The 22,986-nt window shown below is 48.0% G+C and overlaps 1 protein-coding gene across 1 annotated transcript in view; it reads left to right on the top strand.

Annotated features, from left to right (window-relative positions):
• OSBP (oxysterol binding protein) overlaps window positions 1-22,986 on the top strand; it is a 353,464-nt gene that overhangs the window by 297,901 nt on the left and 32,577 nt on the right. The window contains exon 13 of the mRNA XM_069227875.1: window positions 3,282-3,502. Within this exon, the coding sequence (XP_069083976.1) occupies window positions 3,282-3,502 (221 nt within the window). The remainder of the gene's footprint in view (window positions 1-3,281; window positions 3,503-22,986) is intronic.

The following is a 22,986-nucleotide window of genomic DNA, read 5'->3' as shown; positions in this document are numbered from 1 at the left end:
CTCTCTGCAGTTTGTGGTGGACCTCGACCATTTTTATGTTTGGTGTCCTCCCCTTTGGCATCACAGGTACCCTTCGGGCGTTCACGAAAATGATGGTTGTCGTTGTAGCCCATCTGCGGATGTTAGGTGTGCCAGTCTTGCCCTACCCTAATGCCTGATTGTTGAAAGTGGGCTCACCGCAGGCAGTCATCACCCACCACCTGATTTCAGCAGACCACCTGCATTCGCTGGGTTCACTATAAATGTGCCAAAGTCAAACGACTCCCTTTCAGAGGCTACCTTTCATTAGAACCTTTCTATACACACTGTAGTTCCGCACTTATCTTAGAGCTGCAAGTATTCAGGCTATGAGTCAGATGTCTGGCCTCTATCCTGGGTATCAGTGAGACTGACTTTGAGGCAGTTAGGGCTTATGGCCAACTGCATCCTGCAGGTGGAGCAGGCCCACTGCCTTATGTGGACTCTGCAGTGCAATCTGAAGTGGGTTCACCATTAGTGGAATCTCTACAACCTGGTCCATAAATCAGAGGAAATTGCAAAAGATCTGCAGTGGTGGCTCACAGATCCCACTTGGACCAGCGGGAAGCCCCTCTTCCTTGCCCACCCAGAATTCATGGTAGTGACAAATGCATCACTCCTGGGACGGCTTGCCACCTTGGAGAGGTGGAGATCAGAATGCTCTGGTCTGCTGCGGAGTCTCCGCTCCACCTCAGTTTATTGGAGTTGAAGGTGATTACTTTGGTGTTGAGAGCTTCCTTCCCTCCTTCAAAGAAAGGCTAGTTCAGGTGTTCACAGACAACACCACCACCATGTGATACTGCAACAAGCAGGGCGGAGTGGGATTGTGGAGCCTGTGCCAGGAGGAGCTCTGCCTCTGTAAATGTTTGAAACCTTAAGAAATTTTCATAGTGGTGAACCACCTTGCAGCATCTTTGGTCGTCAACGGCTACTGGATCATGAGTGGTAGTTGCACCCAGAAGTGATGCAAGGTCTCTCTAGCAAATGGGGAGAAGATTTGCTCCATCTATTCACCACTGATGAGAAAGTGCAATGTCAGCACTTCTATACGATGGAGTTTCCAAGGCATCACTCTCTCTGATGCATGCCGTCTTAAGTGGGCCTTGTGACTTCTGTATACCTTTACGCCGATACCACTCCTACCCCTAGTTCTCAAAAACATCAGGAATGGCTGAATTCAGTCATTCTAGTAGTTTCGGATTGGCCACTGAGTGTTTGGTGTCCATTCCTTCTGAGCATGAGCATCTGTCCTCTGGCCAACTGTGTCTTTGGAGGGATCTGTTGTTGCAGCAGCAGGGCTGGGTCCTGTCCTAACTTCATGCATGGCAACAGTTGAGGGTTTTCTGTCTCCATTCCAAAGTTTGTAAAGTCACTTTGGACCCATGGACCCGCTTTTGACACCTCTTGCTGAGGTTTTCTTGTTTGTTCTTTAGCTCTGCAAGGCCTTGCACTGGGCACCATCAAAGGTTGTCAGCCATCTCGGCTATTTTGCAACTACCGGATTAACATTCAATCTTTAAGTTACTTGTTGTGATTTGGTTTTTGAAAGGTTTGCAGCATTTATTCGCACTTACTTCCTTTGTATTGCCCCAATGAGACCCCATTTGGCCCTTTCTTTTCTTATGTGTTCTCCGTTGGGGCCCCTGCTTACTTACCTTCTGCAGATTTTGACCTAGAAAACAGAGATTCTGATGGCCATTACATCGGTCACCAGGCTCAGTGAGCTTCAGGCTCTGCAGGTTCAGCCTTTGTACACCAACTTCTTCCCTGACAAGCTCGTTCTTTGGACACATGTCTCTTTCCTTACAAAAGTGGTAACCCCTTTTTATATTGGTTTACTTTTCCTGTCCTCTATGTCCCATCTCATCCATCCAAGTAGGAGGAGAGATTCCAGCCTTTGGACCATAAAAGAGCTCTGTCGTTTTATGTTTATTGCACCAAGGACAAGGGGATGGATGATCATCTCTTGGGTTTACAGGAGCAAAGACGGTGAAGCTGTGCAAAAGCGAACATGCTCCCAATTGATTGTTCTCTGCTTGAAAATCTGCTACTCACTGACAAGGAGACCCCCCGAGGGCTTGCAGCTCACTCCACCAGAGCCAAAGCCACCACTACTGCGCTCAGGGATCCTGCCCTAGACATCAGTTAAGCTACCACGTGGACATCCCTCGATATCTCTGTAAAGCACTGCTGCTTGGACAGTCAAGCCTGTCCTGATGGGCATTTTGCATGCTTAGTCCTCCAGAACATTTTGGCCTAAAGCAGTTTGCAGACCCGCCTCTAAGGAGGTATTGCTTGCGTATCTCTTCTGAGGTGAGGAATATGCGGATAGAAGTCTCCATTAGATGAGCAAATTACTTGCTTTCTGCAACACTTAAAGTTTTGACGACAGGGCCAGCAAAACTCAATACATCAGTGCCTACAGTTAGAAAATAGGCTGGCCAAAAATAACTGAAGCCACTGTCATTAACATGAAATGATGGGATACTGTAAAGAGGCAGTCTCCTATTTCCACTCACTTTAAGCTTCAGTCTATCTAACTACACTGTTCAATTTTTCTTTTGTTATTCTTTTAAGAAAAAAGTTTGAGCTGTTTTGCCACTTTTCTTTTTCAGTGATGCTCGTCAATAAATTGTAACAAAAAAATTGCCAACTTAGACTTCAATATGACATCAAATTTGTTTTATATTTACAAAGAAAAATTTACTTTTCTGAGGGTCTTTTCTAGACGGACCCTGTGCACCTCCTTCCACCTCCCCACCCACCCAACCAACCATATGTGAATCAGCTCAGTGCTTTTGATTTTAATGTTGATTTTCCTGAAGGAGGCTTGAGTTACAGGTGAACAACTGTTCTCATGCTGAGCATGGCTTATGAAGGTAGCAGAATTCCAGAGCAACCCGAAACTATATGTGGAGAACTTGCTCTAGAGATTGCTGCTTCCAGATGCAGACTAGAGTGTAGCATATGGTCTTTGAAAGTAAATGACAGCTGGTACACTAATACCAATCCTTCTATAGAGTGTCCTATTGTTCTTGTAGTGTCGAAAGGGATGGGAAGAGAATGCAGGAAAGCCACATGACTGTTGTGTGTGTAAACGGTAGTTAATAATACATTACAGTTTTCTGTCAACCTGAAATGCTGGCACTCTATATTACACATTGATTGACTTACATTTAAACTGCTTAAGGTGCTGTCATTCTCTAGCTTATTTTTTCTGCTCACTATTATGTTTTTATCTCTCTGGTCTGTAAATAATACAGGAAGAATGCAGAAAACATGTACTATTTTTCTGAGCTGGCGCTGACACTCAATGCCTGTGAAGAGGGCACAGCGCCCACGGATAGCCGGTTGCGTCCAGACCAGAGACTAATGGAGAATGGCCGCTGGGATGAGGCAAATGCAGAGAAACAAAGACTGGAGGAGAAACAGCGAATGACTCGCAAGAAAAGAGAAGCAGAAGCAGCAAAACCCACAGAAGAGGGTAAGAAATGAAGCACTACAGTTGTGTATTAGTATGACTTGAAAGCAAATGTTTTAGATCTGGTTTGTGCTAAAATGATACCACGCTGTTACTTTACTCCTCGTTTTTGAATTCCTCCTGAAAAGAATTGGCTGTAGCAAACTTGTGCATCCCATATCCTTCATTACCATCTGTAGACATCTTCTAACATATAGGGACAGGTACACTGGTTTAAGACAAGAAGGAGGTCTGAGCGAGGGTAGATATACACACACAACGTCTGACGTTCTACACAAGCTCATTTGTTATTTTCAGCAGGAAATATCCATACCATCTCTTTTGTAAGTTTGTCTATCACTCTTTTGAACCTATTTTCTTTTAAGAATCTGTCTGTATTGTATACTTTTCTTTGGCCTCCTCCATGGATTTAGTCTATTTATACACCTTTTCCATTTAAAGTAGTTTTTCCGGACCACAAATTTTGTGGTCTGTAGTTGCCGGGCTCGCTTAGACAGTTTTCTCATAATTGGTTTAAAATATATATTTAGGAATGAGGAGTTTTGTGAATTGGCAGCACCAGTGAAGGTTGAGCAGTCTTCACTAAAAATAGCCTCCCCGGTCCCTGTCTTAGGAAAACTACTTTCACCAAGCCTCATTCATTGTGGGCACAGGGGAGGCTGCATCTGCCGTACCACACTTAAAGTGCTTAGTCTTTTTGTCTTGTTCGTTTCATCAGATCCTGCTCATTAAAAGGTTTTTCACGCACAATCATCTTCTTCAACAGTACAGTTGGTGTCTTGACTCTGGACATGACTCAGTGGTGTTCTTCATGTGCCAAGAGGAACAGGAAGGCTATCCGAGAGTGCAAGATCAAGCTAGCCATCTCGAAGGTGCATAAATCGAGGACTTGCTCAAACAACTGGTGAACACCGCCACCCACATCGCCGGACACACGCTTGACCCTATCTTCTCCGCCAGCAAACACGTCATCTTCAGCCACACCTGCGCTCTACACTGGACCGACCACAGCTGTGTACATTTCACATTCCGACGCGAGACCTGCCACCTCCGCACTCAACCCATCCCGCGTCGACAGTGGAACAAGATCCCCGAAGAGCAACTCTTCTCAACACTCGCCGCCAACCAACCCACCCTCACCACCGACCCCAACGACGCAGCCCTCAACCTCACAAACTGGATCTCCAACTGCGCAGACAACCTTGCTCCCATCAAACGCACGCATCGACAGACCAACACCAAAAGACCTCTCTGGTTCTCTGACACCCTCAAAGAATCAAAGAAAACTTGTCGCGCCCTCGAGAAGGCCCGGCGCAAGGACCACACCACGGACAACATGACCGCCCTCAAGAACGCTACCCGCAAACACCACCGCCTGATCCGCGCTGCTAAAAAGAACTTTTTCACCGACAGACTGGACAAAAACAGCCACAACAGCAGAGAACTCTTCAGCATCGTCAAGGAGTTCGCCAACGCCGTCACGCCCTCACAGGATCTGTGCGAATCCCTCGCCACTTTCTTCCATCGCAAGATCAGCGACCTCCACGACAGCTTCGGACAACAGACCCAACATAACACCACTGAACCCGCATCCCCGGCCATTACCCTCAACAACTGGACCCACATCAACACTGAAGAAACCAAATCCATCATGAACTCTATTCACTCCGGCGCCCCTTCGGACCCCTGTCCTCACTTCATCTTTAACAAAGCCGACGACATCATCGCCCGCACCTCCAGACCGCCATCAACTCTTCTTTTTCCTCTGCTACCTTCCCCGAATGCTGGAAACACGCCGAAGTCAACGCCCTACTAAAGAAACCTACGGCTGACCCGAACGACCTGAAAAACGTCCGCCCCATCTCTCTTCTGCCTTTCCCAGCCAAGGTTATAGAGAAGACCGTCAACAAACAGCTGACCACCTTCCTGGAAAACAACAACCTACTCGACCCTTCACAAACCGGATTCCGAACCAACCACAGCACGGAAACCGCCCTCATCTCAGTCACTGACGACATCAGAACCCTGATGGACAACGGTGAAACAGTCGCCCTCATTCTCCTCGACCTCTCGGCTGCCTTCGACACCGTCTGTCACCGCACCCTAATCACCCGCCTCCGCTCCACCGGGATCCAAGGCCAGGCCCTGGACTGGATCGCCTCCTTCCTCTAAAACCGTTCCCAAAGAGTTTACCTCCCTCCGTTTCGCTCAGAACCCACCGAGATCCTCTGCGGCGTCCCACAAGGCTCATCGCTCAGCCCGACACTCTTCAATGTCTACATGAGCCCCCTCGCCAACATCGTTCGCAAGCACGACATCATCATCACCTCCTATGCCACCCAACTTATACTCTCCCTCACCAAGGACCCCGCCAGCGCCAAGACCAACCTACAAGAGGGTATGAAGGACGTCGCAGATTGGATGAGGCTCAGCCGCCTAAAGCGGAACTCTGAAAAAAAGGAAGTCCTCATCCTCGGCATCTCCCCGTCCGCCTGGGACGACTCCTGGTGGCCCACAGCCCTCGGCACCGCGCCGACCCCCACAGACCACACCCGTAACCTCGGCTTCATCTTGGACCCTCTTCTCACCATGACCAAGCAAGTCAACGCCGTGTCCTCCGCCTGCTTCCTCACCCTCCGCATGCTCTGCAAGATCTTCCGCTGGATCCCTGCCGACACTAGAAAAAACGTGACCCACGCCCTCGTCACGAGCCGCCTGGACTACGGCAACACCCTCTATGCCGGGACCACAGCCAAACTCCAAAATCGCCTGCAACGCATTCAAAACACATCGGCATGCCTCATCCTCGACGTCCCCCGCAACAGCCACATCTCCGCTCACCTGAGACACCTGCATTGGCTCCCAGTCAGCAAAAGGATCACCTTTCGACTTCTCACCCACGCACACAAAGCCCTCCACAACAAGGGACCGGAATACCTCAACCGACACCTCAGCTTCTACGTCCCCACCCGCCTCCTCCGTTCCGCTGGTCTCGCACTCGCTGCCGTCCCTCGCATCCGGCGCTCCACCGCGGGTGGGAGATCTTTTTCCTTCCTGGCGGCCAAGACCTGGAACTCCCTCCCCACCAGCCTCAGGACCACTCCACTTTCCGGAGACTACTGAAGACCTGGCTATTCGAGCAGCAGTAACTCCCCCCTTTTTTCCCCTAGCGCCTTAAGACCCGCACGGGTGAGTAGCGCGCTTTATAAATGTTAATGATTTGTTAATGATTTGATGACTTGCTCCCAATCAAAGTCTATGGCGTGGCAGTCCCAGTTGAGGGTGAGGATTTACTCTTATCTCGAGGTTGTTCATATGATCAGACCTCGTCCAAGTCTAGTAAGTCAAAGGATAACCATAAGAAGTCCAAGCATGTTTTTCCTGGATCTCATCACTCACACTACTTTGAGTCATGTGATACACTGTACTTCTAGGACGCAGAGCCTCTTGCAGGACCGGTTCCAACGGCGTTCCCATTCCAGTTTCATTTGGATCAAGTAGCTTTGTTGGATCAACTCCAACCTCTACAGCTAGCTACGTCGAAAAGTTATGGTGCCACATAGTCCCACTGGTGTGCCTTTGGATCTAAGATGCCACTAGGTGAACCACCATCAGCCAATCCGTCCTTGACTCCAGCTTTGCCTCTTGACCTTGTTCTGAGGTTGAGGTCTGTGCATGTTCCGGGTCCATAAAATCCAGACTAGATAAAGACTGTGGTTCCTTCCTCGAGTTATGTTCGCCACTGCATTTTCCCCGTTTGGTACGCTGGCAACAGTATGGACATCACTAATGTTGGTTGAGGATCTGATGATGTTGTTTGATTCTTAAGTCAGTGCTCCTACTACTAGGTTTTATTTTATTCTCAGTCTGAGTCCGATTTCTCTAGGAAGGAGTATCTGTTTGGAAATCAGCCTTATACTCAGGACTTTAAGGATCCAAGTGAATTAGACACTTCGCCGGGCTGGCATCACCTAATTCTGTTGTTTCCAATAAAGAGGCAGCCTGCTTTACCACAATAACAAGGAGGGTGACTGAAACTCTTGATCTGATTCTGCACACTCAAGAGTTTAATGACTTTGACAGAAGTCTTGGACCCAGCACATTCCTCACGGAAACCATTGCTGCCATTCAGTGAGGCTCTGACATTTGTGTTGCGAAGCCAGGATCTTGCCTATTAATGAATAATTAAATTGAAAGAAGGCATAGACCTGTTCCTGGGGATCCGGATTTTCTTGCGCCGTATCCGATGCCGGAAAGCCTTGTGGTACAAGCTTCTATTAGCCGTACAAACCCGAATTCTTTTCCTACACTTTCCCTGATAAGGAATCAAAGAAGGTTGAGCTATGGGCAGTTTAGCCCTTAGGTCTGTACATTCTTCATCTTTTTAGGAATGTACTTCCATGATTTGTAGGACAAGGTGCTTGATGTGTTAATTGCTGTCGCTGATGAAGCTCGTCTGATTTTTACAGTGGTTAGTTGCTGATGGCCAGGATCCAGCAGTCACTGATAGATATGCCTCTTGGTGGCTCTGGTGTATTTTGAGCGAAGATATATTCAGCCCTTGAAAGATTTAGAGATCAAGTCCATCGCCCGCTCTTCGAGTATGGCTATGTTAGCTTGCCTAGCAGCAGCTCCCCTTTTGTGGCTTTGGAAGGTGCCCCCTTCAGAGACTGAGGCAGGTTTAGTCTCTATTACAGCAGACCACTCAGTCCCTTAGAGTCGTGATTGTAGAGCAGGACAGCAGCATTCAGGTCCTCCAGGGCAGCATTCTGCCCAGACCCCACTTCTGTATTTGCATCTTTAATTTGTCCTTGACTTCCCACGATTGCCTGGTTGGAGGTAGAATTCCCTTCTCCCTCTCCAATTGCCGGAGCTGTACCTCAGATCAGTGGGTGCAACAAGGTTACTCCCTCTCCTTCTATACCTATCCTTTAGACATGCCACCTACATCACAACATCTCCCAGAGGCCCATTTGTCTGTACTCCAAGATGAAGTTATTGATCTATTGGCCACGGGAACAATAGAGACAGTGCCGGTCTCAGAATTTGGGACTGGTTGTTACTCCAGTTACTTTTTGATACAGAAGGAGGATGGAGGCCTATTGGAAATGAGTCAGAGATATCCAGTCCTTTTTTAACACGGGCAGTGGGTTTAGCATATAGCGTTTTAATCCATCTAATGTATCCTGAGCCGAATCCCATTGCTTCAAGTGTGCTCACAAGAAAATCCCAACTCAGCGTATCAAACGCCTTTTCAATGTCTAGTGACAGAGCTACTGCCGATTGGTCTCTGTGGATCAAACTTGGCAGGAAGGGGAGAAGTCTATTTGCTAAGATCTTCCCCAATAGCTTGCAGTCCGAATTGAGCAAGGAAAGAGGGCGATATTATCGAACATCTAGGGGGTCGTGGCCTGGTTTTGGGAGCACCACTATTAAAGCTTTGCACATTGAATCTGGTAGTTGTGCCCCATCGGATGCTTCGTCAAACACTTGAAGTAATGGCTGCAGAAGATGAGCTGCTTGGGAAGTTAAATATTCTACTGGTAGCCCGTCTGAGCCAGGTGTTTTACTGCGTGCCATCTGTGTCAGCGGCAGGCGGATTTCATCCATACTGATTGGGCCCTCCATTGTGTCTGCTTGCTCGATCAGCAGGCGGTTCTGGGGGGCTGACAACAAGAAGTCGGCCATTTGCTCTACTGGTGAAGGAGGAGGGGGTGAATATAAAGACCGGTAGTATGCATAAAAGGCGTCATTAATTTCCACTTGGGAATTGATTATATTCCCTGAAAGCAGTCGGATCGCTCCTATAGGTAAAGAATGTGATGGTTGGCGAACCAGCCAGGCCAACAACCGACCTGATTTGTCTCCCTCCACATATTGACGTGTCGTGTAGTGTCTGTAGTCGTGTTTACATAGTCTGGTGTCTGCCTCCCTATGACTAGCCCTCAACGACTTCAGTTCTTCCACTGACATCTCATCTCTAGACACTGCCACCTCCACTTCGCGTAACTTAGTCTCTAATCCTTTCACCTCTTTGAGCAACATCTGCCTTACTCCTACCGAAGCTGCCAAACAATGGCCCCGCACAACCACCTTGTGGGCATCCCATTTGGTTGCACGATATACCGCAGTGTTATTGTTCAAGGAAAAATAAGTGGTTAAGCACTGGGCAAGTTCAGCACGGAAGGGGGGGGGGGTGTCTGCAAGTGCCTCTGTCAGCAGGCACCATGTGGGAATTTGTGTGTGTGAACGACTCCAGTCTAGTGTCGAACGTAACGGGCTGTGGTCTGATATGGTGCGAGCCAGTCTGATGCGTGCACTGCCGGCGATGTAAGAAGCATATTTATCCTAGTGTGTAGGCGATGCACAGGAGAGTAAAAGGAGTATTTGCAGTGTGTCGGGTGCCCTGATCTCCAAACATCTCTTAAGCCGTTTTGTGTCATCCATGCTGCTAGTTTGCTTGAGATTCGATTGGACGGGGCGGTTGGGAGTGGAGGGAAGGAACGATCCATGTGGATATCTAAAACGCAGTTAAAGTCCCCGCCCCATATGCTATCTACTGCCGGGTCACAAAATGTCCTCGTTGATAATGTGTGTAAGAAGTTGTATTGGTTGGTGTTGGGGTCATATAGTGCTACCAGCAACAGGGGTGAACCATCTAGGTCGCCCTCCGGCACCACATATCTACCATTAGGATCAATCTGTGTGGGAGCGATCACGTACGGTACCCCCGGGGCAATCCAGATCGCCACACTATGGGCAAAGGACGAGGATGTGGTCCCATATAACTGCCCCTTCCATTTTATTTGTGTGTTTTCTAGTGTGGCATCCGATAGGTGTGTCTCCTGGAGCATAGCTAGATGTACCTGGTGTCTCCTGAGATCAGCATGTACCCGCTGACACTTGCGCAGTGTCGCCATCCACCTTATATCCCACGTAAGCATATATTATCGTGCATTGTTTTTTTGTCCTTGTGCGGTCATGTGTAGGTGTAGAGATTATCTGATCCGGGACCTCTCAAGACCCCCATCCCTATTGTATCCAAGAAACACTTAGTGCCACCCATCGCAGATGTGTTTGCACCCCTAAACCTATCAACAACATATCGCCCTGTAGGATAAATGTGGTATGTGACACTGGTGAGATAGACCCATGTAAATATCATGAGGAAAACCCATTGAAAGATAAAGAAATAAACAACAGTGTTAAACAATGGCATTAACTGTGTCCTAGCGGAGAAGAATCCGCTGACAGACAACGGGTGTAATTGGTCCATATGGAGCGGGCATGTATGATGTAAATGAAGACTGATACCCGAGTACCCGAGCTATCAAGGGGATAGGATGTGCTCTTGGTGGTGGGGGCCTGCCAGGTATTCTATGTGCGCGTTCAATCGAGAAGAACTTTGAAATCTTATACCGTAATACGGTTTCCGTGAGCCATCGCTCCACGAACAGCTCAGCAGTAGGGCCTTCAACGCGTTCTGGAAACCCCACCAGATGGATATTGTTGCGCCTCCATCTTCCTTCTGCATCTTCTGCTCTGTGCTTTAGGTCATCCACCTAAGTTGCCAGCTGTCTCATCTGTTCTTATAGTTCTTTTACCACCGGAGGTAGCTCTGCCATATCTTTTTCCATCTCGACAACCCGGTCCGACAGTGCATGTTGATCTGCTCGTAGTATGCTAACGTCCGCCGCCACTTTTCCTATTTTCACTTCTAGGGTGGTTCTGGTAATCATGATGGCCTGCAGTACTTTTTCAAACTGCGATGTATGATTGTGTAGAGTAATTTCCATCTTCTGCAGCGCTTGGTATGTTGCGTCTTGCTCTCCCGGAGGGGAATTGGGTGCGTCCATGGTCCCATTGGGCGCCCTCGGAGTCTTAGGCTTACCCATTTGTCGTCCAAACCAGCAGAGTGTCTGTGGGTATTGAGCGCTCAGCCAGTTCCCTCTCAAGCGAGACTGCACGGCGGGGATTGAGCAAGGAAGAGAATCTCTTATGCTCAAATTAGCTTATCCGTCTTGCTTTGCTGGGGGCGTAAACTCTCTCTGCATGCGCTTTATTTCCAAGTCACTTATCCTGCTGGCGACAACCTAAACAAACCCAGGGGGCTAGTGCCGCTGGATCGTGGTGGCGATGGCGCGTGGCTCTGAACGGGTGAATTATCAGCTGTGTGTCACAGGAGGAAAGGTGGGCCTATTTGCGTACAAGTCCGGTTGAGGCTGCCACCTTCCTCTACCCTACCATGGGCTCAGCAGTGCAGGGACGTGGAGCCTCCTGACCCTATATTCGGAATTTGGCAGTTCCGTAGAGATTCCCAGTCTTAATGTGCTCCGTGCTCCGTGCTTTTAAGCCCCTGGGGGCCCTCTGGCTGCTTCACTCATCCTGTCGAGTCGTCCCACCGTTCCATGCAAAGTGAGAAGCAATCCGATCCTGGTTGTAGAACAGATTGCATACTGCGGCTCGGCCCGCGCCGCCGACTAAGCACCCCCAAGGGACTGCACGCACTCACAATCATCTGCGGCCGTGTCCAGACTCGGTCGGGACAAAGCTGGAGTCTCGGTTCCACCCGTCCTCTGCTGAGCGACACACAACAGCACCGCCTTACCCACTCCTCTTCAGCAGCGCCAGTCCCACGTTCCGCGGGCGGTGCGCATCTGGGCCGCAAGCCTTGTTGTTCATGCCCTCAAGGTGGGCCTCTTGTTCCCCCGCTCCACCTTTTTTAGGCCCTCCAGTCGCTGGGGCGAAAACCCCCGACCACCACCGGGGGCGTCCTGGGTGGCGAGGCTCAAGTCTTCCACCAAAGGCCTAGGGGGTCCCTCTAGCTGATTCTCACATCCCTTCCAACCACGCCACCAGCCTGCATAATGGAGAGCAATCTGACCCAGGTCGCGGATCAGATAGTGGTGCGTATATTGCGGCTTGATTCGTGCCGTCGAACAGGCTCCAACCAGGGTCTGCACTCTAGCGCAGTCGTCCGAGGCCGTGCTCAGGCCTGTTCGGGCCTGAGCCCGAATTCTGGCTCCACCTGTCCCCAGCCGTGCGGCACAGAGCATCACCGGCTTATTCACGCCTCATCGGCAGCTCCGAGCTCCCGCTTTACAGACGGCTCGCATCCTGGCCGCAGGCCTCATTTCCTTGCTTCGCGATCCTCCGCCACTTCTCTTCGGCACCACTGTCGACTGATCGGAGACCTTCAAACGACCCTGGGGAGGTCCCGGGCAGCGGGGAGACCGGTGCTCACCCAGGGAAAGCCGAGAAAAGCAGTTTTCAGGATTATTATTTCGGCTGGGAGCGGAGCTACAGATTATGCGCCCGCTCCGGCCGCCATTTTGGCCACGCCCCGACCTGGTGTATACTTAAGTATACATATTAGGTTGAGCGTTAGCATTCGACCTGGTATATTTTAAGTATACTTATACTGTTGGTTAAATCTATTTTATTTGTCGGTTGCCCTGTCCTTGCTCGCTAGTGGTCAGTTCTGCCTTTTCCTCCCTCCTTTTTCTGTTTCAGAGCAGTGACCTTGTACTGTTTCGTTCCACTTTGGTTTCTTTATCTGTTGTTGTGATGGACTATTTTTAACATTTCTTTGGTGCTCCCACTTAGGCTGGTTGCTGCCTACGTTTTATTGAAGCATTCTGTTCCTCCCACCTCGACCCATGTCGCAGACATTTGTTTTGGCCTTATGGCAGTGCTGTCCTCTACCCTGCTCCTAAAATAAGCTTATTTTACTAAATAAAAACAAGGAAAACTGTCACCCACGCCCTGGTCAGCAGCCGATTGGACTGCAGAAACGCCCTATATGCAGGAATAACAACCAAACTCCTAACAAAGCTGCAAAGAATCCAGAACGCATCCGCCCGCCTCATTCTGGACATCCCTTGCCGCGACCACATTTCCCCCACCTCAGAGACCTTCACTGGCTACCTTATCCATGCACAGAAGGCCCTCCATGACACAGGCCCAGCCTACCTCAATGACAGACTCACCTTCTACACCCCCACCCGCAATCTTCGCTCCGCCAGCCTCGCCCTCGCCTCCATCCGCTGCACTACTGCCGGAGGAAGATCCTTCGCTCACTTAGCCGCCAAGACCTGGAACTCCCTACCGCTCCACCTTCGCCAGACCCAAGACCTCTTGACATTCAGGAAACGCCTCAAGACATGGCTCTACGACCAGTAGCTCCCCCACCAGCGGCTTGAGACCCTAACGGGTGATTAGTGCACTCTATAAATCCTTGATTGATTGATTGATTGATTATTTTACTAAATAAATGGCTCCTAAAATAAGCTTATTTTACTAAATAGAAACACCATATGCCCTCGTATCCCATCGCAGAGTGTGTCTCTTTCTTTCTTTCTTTCATCTTTCTTTCTTTCTTTCTTTTTCTTTCTTTCTCTAGGCCCCTTCCTTGCCGGCACTCACCTGATTGCTTATCCTTATTGGGGGCCATAAATTATCTGTTTTTGCCCATAGACGCTGTAGTCAAAAGATGACAATTGACTTGTTTGAGATGTGCGAGACCTATTGCATTGCAAATGCTTGTGCCACATTGAGATTTTATGAGGAATGCAATTGAACGACACACAGAGTTAAATAAATGCTTTTGAAACTTGGCATTCCTGCCCTGCAGCCCCCTCCTCTGTTCACTGCAGTTGCATCGTTTTGTGTAATCGGACCCCTTGATCGAAGGCTCCAGCCACCAGTATCCTAAAATTTTACTCCAGTAACTCCCCTAGAATATGATTTCCTGCATTGAACTAAAAAAATAACACCACCCTAATTTCAGTGGTCAATGGCACGCGTCTCAACTTTGAAATGTTGTCATCCGAGACAGTGTGCCAAGATGCACACAGTTCTGACAGTGCACCGCAGTCTGCTTCTCTCTCTCTCTCTCTCACCATTCTTGACACTATCAGCTCCCTCCTGATGCAGCACTGGAATACACACTCAGCTCTCACAATGCATCGCAATCCTGATCATCACTCGTGCTATTACACTATGTGATATACATTACAATGCACCCCACCCATGACCTGGTTTACACCCTGCTGCGTCAGTAATGGGAGCAACACTCAGCTCTCACAATGCAACCCAGTCCTGATCGTCACTTCATGGTGCTATTACACTACTGGTGACACCTAGTTCTGGTTATGCATCACTACCCTGACCTTTACTACGCTCTGGTATTCCGACAACAGACTCACATACAGCTCTCCCAGTGCACCTCAATCTTGAATCCACTGTGCTACTACACAACACTGCCCTACGTGTTATGCATTACAATGCACCTCAGCCCTGACATTCACAACACCCTGCTGTTCCGGTAACAGGCTCGCACACAGCTCTCCCAATGCGCCTGATTCTGGCTCTTCACTACACCCTGCTGTTCCGGTAACAGTATATTTTGCACTTCAAAAGGTTGCCCCCCTGAAGATTAGCCACAAGACCAGGCTCCTAAAGGATTTCTCAGTGAAAATTGCTGTTAAGGCAAAAAAACATAACATTTCTGCAGCAAAGCTTTTTCTCATAGTTATGGGTTTGCCGAATTTTCCACATATTCCACCACCATCTGTGTAATCTGCAGATTTTAACAAAATTGTTTATAGCTCAAAGTGATCAAAAGTTTATGTTAAAAAGTTGGCGTGTTAGTGCACATTTGAGAGTCCTTTACAAAGGTTAACTGGTCATCTTTCAGTTGCTTTTTTTCTGTATCTGGTTATTAAACTGTAGGAAAGTACCATCTTGCCTGGCATGTTACCCCAATGTTCACTGTATGTATGTTTTAGCCCCTGTTTCACTGGGATCCTACTAGGCAGGACCCCAGTGCTCATAGTATGTGCCCTGTATGTGTTCCCTGTGTGGTGCCTAACTGTATCACTGAGGCTCTGCTAACCAGAACCTCAGTGTTTATGCTCTCTCTGCTTTCTATATTTGTCACTGCAGGCTAGTGACTGAATTTACCAATTCTCATTGACACACTGGTACACCCATATAATTCCCTTGTATATGGTACTTAGGTACCCAGGGTATTGGGGTTCCAGGAGATCCCTATGGGCTGCAGCATTTCTTTTGCCACCCATAGGGAGCTCAGACAATTCTTACACAGACTTGCCACTGCAGCCTGAGAAAAATAACGTCCATGTTATTTCACAGCCATTTTTCACTGCACATAAGTAACTTATAAGTCACCTATATGTCTAACCTTCACCTGATAAAGGTTGGATGCCAAGTTACTTAGTGTGTGGGCACCCTGGCACTAGCCAAGGTGCCCCCACATCGTTCAGGGCAAATTCCCCGGACTTTGTGAGTGCAGGGACCGCATTACATGCGTGCACTATACATAGGTCACTACCTATGTATAGCGTCACAATGGTAACTCCGAACATGGCCATGTAACATGTCTAAGGATCCCCTGGGTCTCTAGCACAGAACCCGGGTGCTGCGAAACTGCCTGTTCGATGGCATATGTTGCTGCAGATACACATGTTTAGCACAGTCCGCTACCTGGTGTTGGGCTCGGAGTATTACAAGTTGTTTTTCTTCGAAGAAGTCTTTTTTGGTCACGGGACCGAAGGACTCCTCCCTCTTCGGCTCCATTGCGCATGGGCGTCGACTCCATCTTAGATTGTTTTTTTCCGCTGTCGGGTTCGGACGTATTCCTTTTCGCTCCGTGTTTCGGTTCGGAAAGTTAGTCAGAATCTCGGAAGAAAGCGTCGGTATTGTTCCGTTCGGTATCGGGATAGTTAGGTACATCGATACATCGACACCGATCATCGGAAGACTTTGGGGTAGCTTCGATTCCCCCATCGGGGCCTGGTCGGCCCGACCGCGTGCGACATCGAAGCCGATGGAACGGACCCCGTTTCGTTTCTGCCCAAAATGTCACAGTAAGTATCCTTATACAGATCAGCACTTGGTCTGTAACTTGTGCTTGTCCCCCGAGCACAAGGAGGATACCTGTGAGGCCTGTCGAGCCTTCCGGTCCAGAAAAACACTTCGGGACCGAAGAGCCAGGCGTCTACAAATGGCGTCCACGCCAACTAAACAACGTTTCGACGACGAAGAGGAAACTTTCTCGGTTCCGGAATCAGAATCCGGAGACTCCGACGTCGAACAACAGCAACAAACAGTGAGTAAGACGTCGAAAATTAAAACCATCGAGAAGACAAAAGCCCAGGGGACGCCACTGCCAACAGGCCATGGCTCGACCCATAAGAACGGCGACCCGTCGAAGGCGCCGAAAAAGGGCACGCCCATAGCGAAGACACCCGACTCCGGTCGAGGGACCGCCATGGAGCAACCTCGGAGCCGAGATAGCGGCTCCGAGAGGCAAAAACAAGATGCCGGCACCGAAAAACCTCGGCACCGAGACACACTGCCGAAATCCACAAAAATTCTATCGGTGCCGAAGCCGAAAAAAGATTCTCTCTCGGCGCCGAAAAGTTCCACACCTTCATCCTACACAGAGGAACAAGGAATAAGTGGCCAGATGCACAGATTTGGACAAGAGCTCCAAAGTGTAGAATCAGACTACACACAAAAGAGACTGTACATCCAGCAAGACACAGGGAAGATATCAACCCTTCCCCCAATAATAAGGAAAAGAAGGATCGGACTTCTTAAGGATGACGCACAACCACAAGCCAAAGTGGTTAAAAAAGTCACGCCTCCGCCCTCTCCACCACAACAGGCATCGCCGGCACAAACACCGCCACAAATGCACTCACCAGCGCAAACTACCATAAGTCAAGATAATCAGGATCAAGACGCTTGGGACCTATATGACACCCCAGTGCCGGACAATGATCCCGATTCATACCCCACAAAGCCGTCACCGCCAGAGGACAGTACCTCATACTCGCAACTGGTGGCTAGGGCTGCAGAATTCCACAATGTCCAACTGCATTCCGATCCTATAGAGGATGATTTTTTATTTAACACCCTCTCGGCTACACATAGCCAATATCAATGTCTCCCAATGCTACCAGGGATGTTACGGCAAGCAAAACAAATTTTTGAAGAGCCCGTAAAATCAAGAGCCATCACCCCAAGGGTGGATAAGAAATACAAACCACCACCCACAGACCCAGTGTTTATTACTTCGCAGTTACCACCTGACTCCGTAGTAGTAGGGGCAGCTCGCAAGAGAGCAAATTCCCATACATCTGGCGACGCCCCACCTCCGGACAAAGAAAGCAGAAAATTGGATGCGGCAGGAAAAAGAGTAGCATCACAGGCAGCCAACCAGTGGCGCATCGCAAATTCTCAAGCGCTGCTGGCCAGATATGACCGCGCACACTGGGATGAGATGCAACTTCTCGTAGACCATCTTCCCCAGGAATACCAAAAAAGGGCGCAGCAAATAGTTGAAGAGGGACAAACCATCTCAAACAATCAAATCCGCTCTTCACTGGACGCAGCCGATACTGCAGCGAGAACAGTCAACACTGCTGTCACCATAAGGAGACACGCTTGGCTCCGCACTTCAGGCTTCAAACCTGAAATCCAGCAGGCTGTCCTTAATATGCCCTTCAACGAGAAACAACTTTTTGGCCCTGAAGTGGACACAGCCATTGAAAAACTTAAAAAGGACACAGACACGGCCAAAGCCATGGGCACACTCTACTCCCCGCAGAGCAGAGGCTCTTTTAGAAAAACTCCATTTAGAGGGGGGTTTCGTGGCCAACCCACAGACACCACCAGCCAACAAACAAGAACCACACCTTATCAGGGTTCATTCCAAAAGGGAGGTTTCAGGGGATATAGAGGGGGTCAATTCCCAAGGAGTAGGGGAAGATTCCAAACTCCAAAAACACCTCCACCTAAACAGTGACTTTCAAGTCACACAACCCCTTCACTCAACACCAGTGGGGGGAAGACTAAGCCAATTCTACCAATCTTGGCAGCAGATTACAACAGACAATTGGGTATTAGCAATAATCCAACATGGCTATTGCATAGAATTCCACAAATTCCCACCAAACATCCCTCCAAAAACACGCAAAATGTCACCACAACATTTAGAACTTTTAGGACTAGAAGTTCAAGCACTACTGCAAAAGGATGCAATAGAGTTAGTACCAGTACAACAAAAAAACACAGGAGTTTACTCCCTGCACTTTCTAATTCCAAAAAAAGACAAAACATTTAGACCAATATTAGATCTCAGGACACTAAATACCTACATCATATCGGACCACTTTCACATGGTCACACTACAAGACATCATTCCACTGCTCAAACAGCAAGATTACATGACCACATTAGACCTAAAAGATGCGTACTTTCATATACCGATATACCCTTCTCACAGAAAGTACCTAAGGTTCGTATTCAAAGGAATACATTACCAATTCAAGGTGTTGCCATTCGGAATAACAACTGCACCAAGAGTATTCACAAAATGTCTAGCAGTAGTAGCAGCACATATCAGGAGACAACAGATACATGTGTTTCCTTACCTAGACGATTGGCTAATCAAGACCAACACAGTAAAAAAGTGCACAAACGACACCACATATGTCATACAAACCCTTCACAAACTGGGTTTCTCCATCAACTATACAAAGTCACACCTCGAACCGTGTCAGACACAACAATATCTAGGGGCAACCATCAACACATCAAAAGGAATTGCCACTCCAAGTCCACAAAGAGTGCAAGCATTCCACAAGGTAATAAGTGCTATGTTTCCAAACCAAAAGATACAAGCAAAATTTGTGCTAAAACTTCTAGGCATGATGTCATCATGCATAGCCATTGTCCCAAACGCAAGACTACACATGTGACCCTTACAACAGTGCCTAGCATCACAATGGTCACAGGCACAGGGTCAACTTCAAGATCTGGTGTTGGTAGACCGCCAAACATACCTCTCGCTTCTATGGTGGAACAGCAACAATTTAAACAACGGCCAGTGCCTCAATACGTTATAACAACAGATGCTTCCATGACAGGGTGGGGAGCACACCTCAATCACCACAGCATTCAAGGACAATGGGATGTACACCAAACAAGATTTCATATAAATTACCTAGAACTGTTAGCAGTATTTCTAGCGTTAAAAGCCTTTCAACCCATAATAACACACAAATACATTCTTGTCAAAACAGACAACATGACAACAATGTATTATTTAAACAAACAAGGAGGAACACACTCAACACAATTGTGTCTCCTAACACAGAAGATATGGCAGTGGGCGATTCACAACCACATTCGCCTAATAGCACAATTTATTCCAGGGATCCAAAACCAACTAGCAGACAACCTTTCGCGAGACCACCAACAAGTCCACGAATGGGAAATTCACCCCCAAGTTCTGAACAAGTACTTTCAAATTTGGGGAACACCCCAGATAGATTTGTTCGCAACAAAAGAAAACGCAAAATGCCAAAACTTCGCATCCAGGTACCCACACCGCGAATCACAAGGCAATGCTCTATGGATGAGTTGGTCAGGGATATTTGCATACGCTTTTCCCCCTCTCCCTCTCCTTCCATATCTAGTAAACAAATTGAGTCAAAACCAACTCAAACTCATACTGATAGCACCCACATGGGCAAGACAACCTTGGTATACAACTCTACTAGACCTTTCACTAGTACCGCATGTCAAACTACCTAACAGACCAGATCTGTTAACACAACACAAACAACAGATCAGGCATCCAAACCCAGCATCATTGAATCTAGCAATTTGGCTCCTGAAATCCTAGAATTCGGACACTTAGACCTCACACAAGAATGTATGGAGGTCATAAAACAAGCTAGAAGAGCTTCCTCTAGACACTGCTATGCATCTAAGTGGAAAAGATTTGTTTGCTACTGCCATACCAATCAAATCCAACCATTGCATGCCTCTACGAAGGACATAGTGGGATACTTACTACATTTGCAAAAAGCGAATCTCGCTTTTTCATCTATAAAAATACACCTCGCAGCAATGTCTGCTTACCTACAAACTACTCATTCATCGTCTCTATTTAGAATACCAGTTATTAAAGCATTCATGGAAGGGCTAAAAAGAATTATACCACCAAGAACACCACCAGTTCCTTCATGGAACCTTAACATCGTCTTAACAAGACTCATGGGTCCACCTTTCGAACCCATGCATTCCTGTGAAATGCAATATCTAACGTGGAAAGTCGCATTTCTCATTGCAATCACATCCCTCAGAAGAGTAAGTGAAATACAGGCATTTACCATACAAGAACCATTTATTCAAATACACAAAAATAAAATAGTTCTAAGAACAAATCCAAAATTTCTACCAAAAGTAATCTCACCATTCCATTTAAATCAAACAGTAGAATTGCCAGTGTTCTTCCCACAACCAGATTCCGTGGCTGAAAGGGCACTACATACATTAGACATCAAAAGAGCACTAATGTACTACATTGACAGAACAAAGCTAATCAGGAAAACAAAACAACTGTTCATAGCTTTTCAAAAACCACACATAGGAAATCCAATCTCTAAACAAGGCATTGCTAGATGGATAGTCAGATGTATTCAAACATGCTATCTTAAAGCCAAGAGAGAATTGCCTATTACACCAAAGGCACACTCAACCAGAAAGAAAGGTGCTACAATGGCCTTTCTAGGAAACATTCCTATGAGCGAAATATGTAAGGCTGCAACCTGGTCTACGCCTCATACATTTACTAAACACTACTGTGTAGACGTACTAAATGCACAACAAGCTACAGTGGGCCAAGCTGTACTAAGAACATTATTCCAAACTACTTCAACTCCTACAGGCTAAACCACCGCTTTTAGGGGAGGTAACTGCTTTATAGTCTATGCTAAACATGTGTATCTGCAGCAACATATGCCATCGAACTGAAAATGTCACTTACCCAGTGTACATCTGTTCGTGGCATTAGTCGCTGCAGATTCACATGTGCCCTCCCGCCTCCCCGGGAAGCCTGTAGCCGTTTAGAAGTAGATCTTAAATCTTAAACATTTGTACATTTGTAAATAATTATTATAAACTTTTTATGTACATACGTATTCACTCCATTGCATGGGCACTATTTATAGCAAACAACTCCATCCTCATCCTCTGCGGGGAAAACAATCTAAGATGGAGTCGACGCCCATGCGCAATGGAGCCGAAGAGGGAGGAGTCCTTCGGTCCCGTGACCAAAAAAGACTTCTTCGAAGAAAAACAACTTGTAATACTCCGAGCCCAACACCAGGCAGCGGACTGTGCTAAACATGTGAATCTTCAGCGACTAATGCCACGAACAGATGTACACTGGGTAAGTGACATTTTCATTCCGGGGTTTCCACTGCAGCTGCTGCTGCTGCCAACCCCTCAGACAGGATTCTGCCCTCCTGGGGTCCAGGCAGCCCTGGCCCAGGAAGGCAGAACAAAGGATTTCCTCTGTGAGAGGGTGTTACACCCTCTCCCTTTGGAAATAGGTGTGAAGGGCTGGGGAGGAGTAGCCTCCCCTAGCCTCTGGAAATGCTTTGATGGGCACAGATGGTGCCCATCTCTGCATAAGCCAGTCTACACCGGTTCAGGGATCCCCCAGCCCTGCTCTGGCATGAAACTGGACAAAGGAAAGGGGAGTGACCACTCCTCTGACCAGTACCTCCATACTTCCCTTAATAAATGGTGTTGAGGTTCAGGCCTACAGGGTCACAGGAGCCAGTGTAACTATGGTGATAGAAAAACTGGTCCACTCTGAGCAACGCCTACTTGGTCAGCAGTACCAAGTGACAGACGCTCATAACAACACTCTTAGCCACCCCATGGCTGTTGTGAATCTCAACTGGTGGGGGGGGGGGGTGTTACTGGTCCAAAGAAAGTTGTGGTAGCCACAGATTTACCTGTAGACTGTCTACTAGGGAATGATTTGGAGACCTCAGCTTGGGCAGAAGTGGAGTTGGAGGCCCATGTAGCAATGCTGGGCATTCCTGGGCATATTTTTGCTTTAACCAGGTCTCAGGCCAAAAAGCAGAAAGGACAAGGTCACTTGGATCCTGGAACAATGGACCAAGTGCTCCCTAAAGCTAGGGGTAAAAAGGGTAAATCCCTACCCATTATCCCTCCCTCTACAGATGATTCACCTTCTGCGGAAGAGGAATTTCCTCCCTGTGCAGAACCTACACCAGAGGAGCTGGCAGCAGACACTGCTGAGCTTTTGGGTGGAGGGGGGCCTGCCAGGGAAGTGCTGAGTGTGGCTCACAGCAAACCTGTCCCACATTAGAGGGTCTCAGACAGCAAGCTGTCAAGCAGCAAAATTAGGATGTCAGTGACAGTCATAGAGTATACTGGGAAGATAACCTCTTGTACACAGAGTCAAGGGACCCATAACCTGGAGCAGCCAGGAGGTTGGTTATTCCCCTGCAGTACAGAGAGTTTCTTCTCACTCTAGCACATGACATTCCTTTGGCTGGGCATTTGGGCCAGACGAAAACTTGAGAAAGACTTGTCCTCTTGTTTCACTGGCCTCATATGTCAGAGGACAC

The sequence above is a fragment of the Pleurodeles waltl genome, chromosome 4_1 (assembly GCF_031143425.1).
Source record: "Pleurodeles waltl isolate 20211129_DDA chromosome 4_1, aPleWal1.hap1.20221129, whole genome shotgun sequence".
NCBI classification, from domain to species: Eukaryota; Metazoa; Chordata; class Amphibia; order Caudata; family Salamandridae; genus Pleurodeles; species Pleurodeles waltl.
The sequence above is the reverse complement of the archived record's forward strand: the minus strand, read 5'-3'. Positions and strand labels throughout refer to the sequence as shown.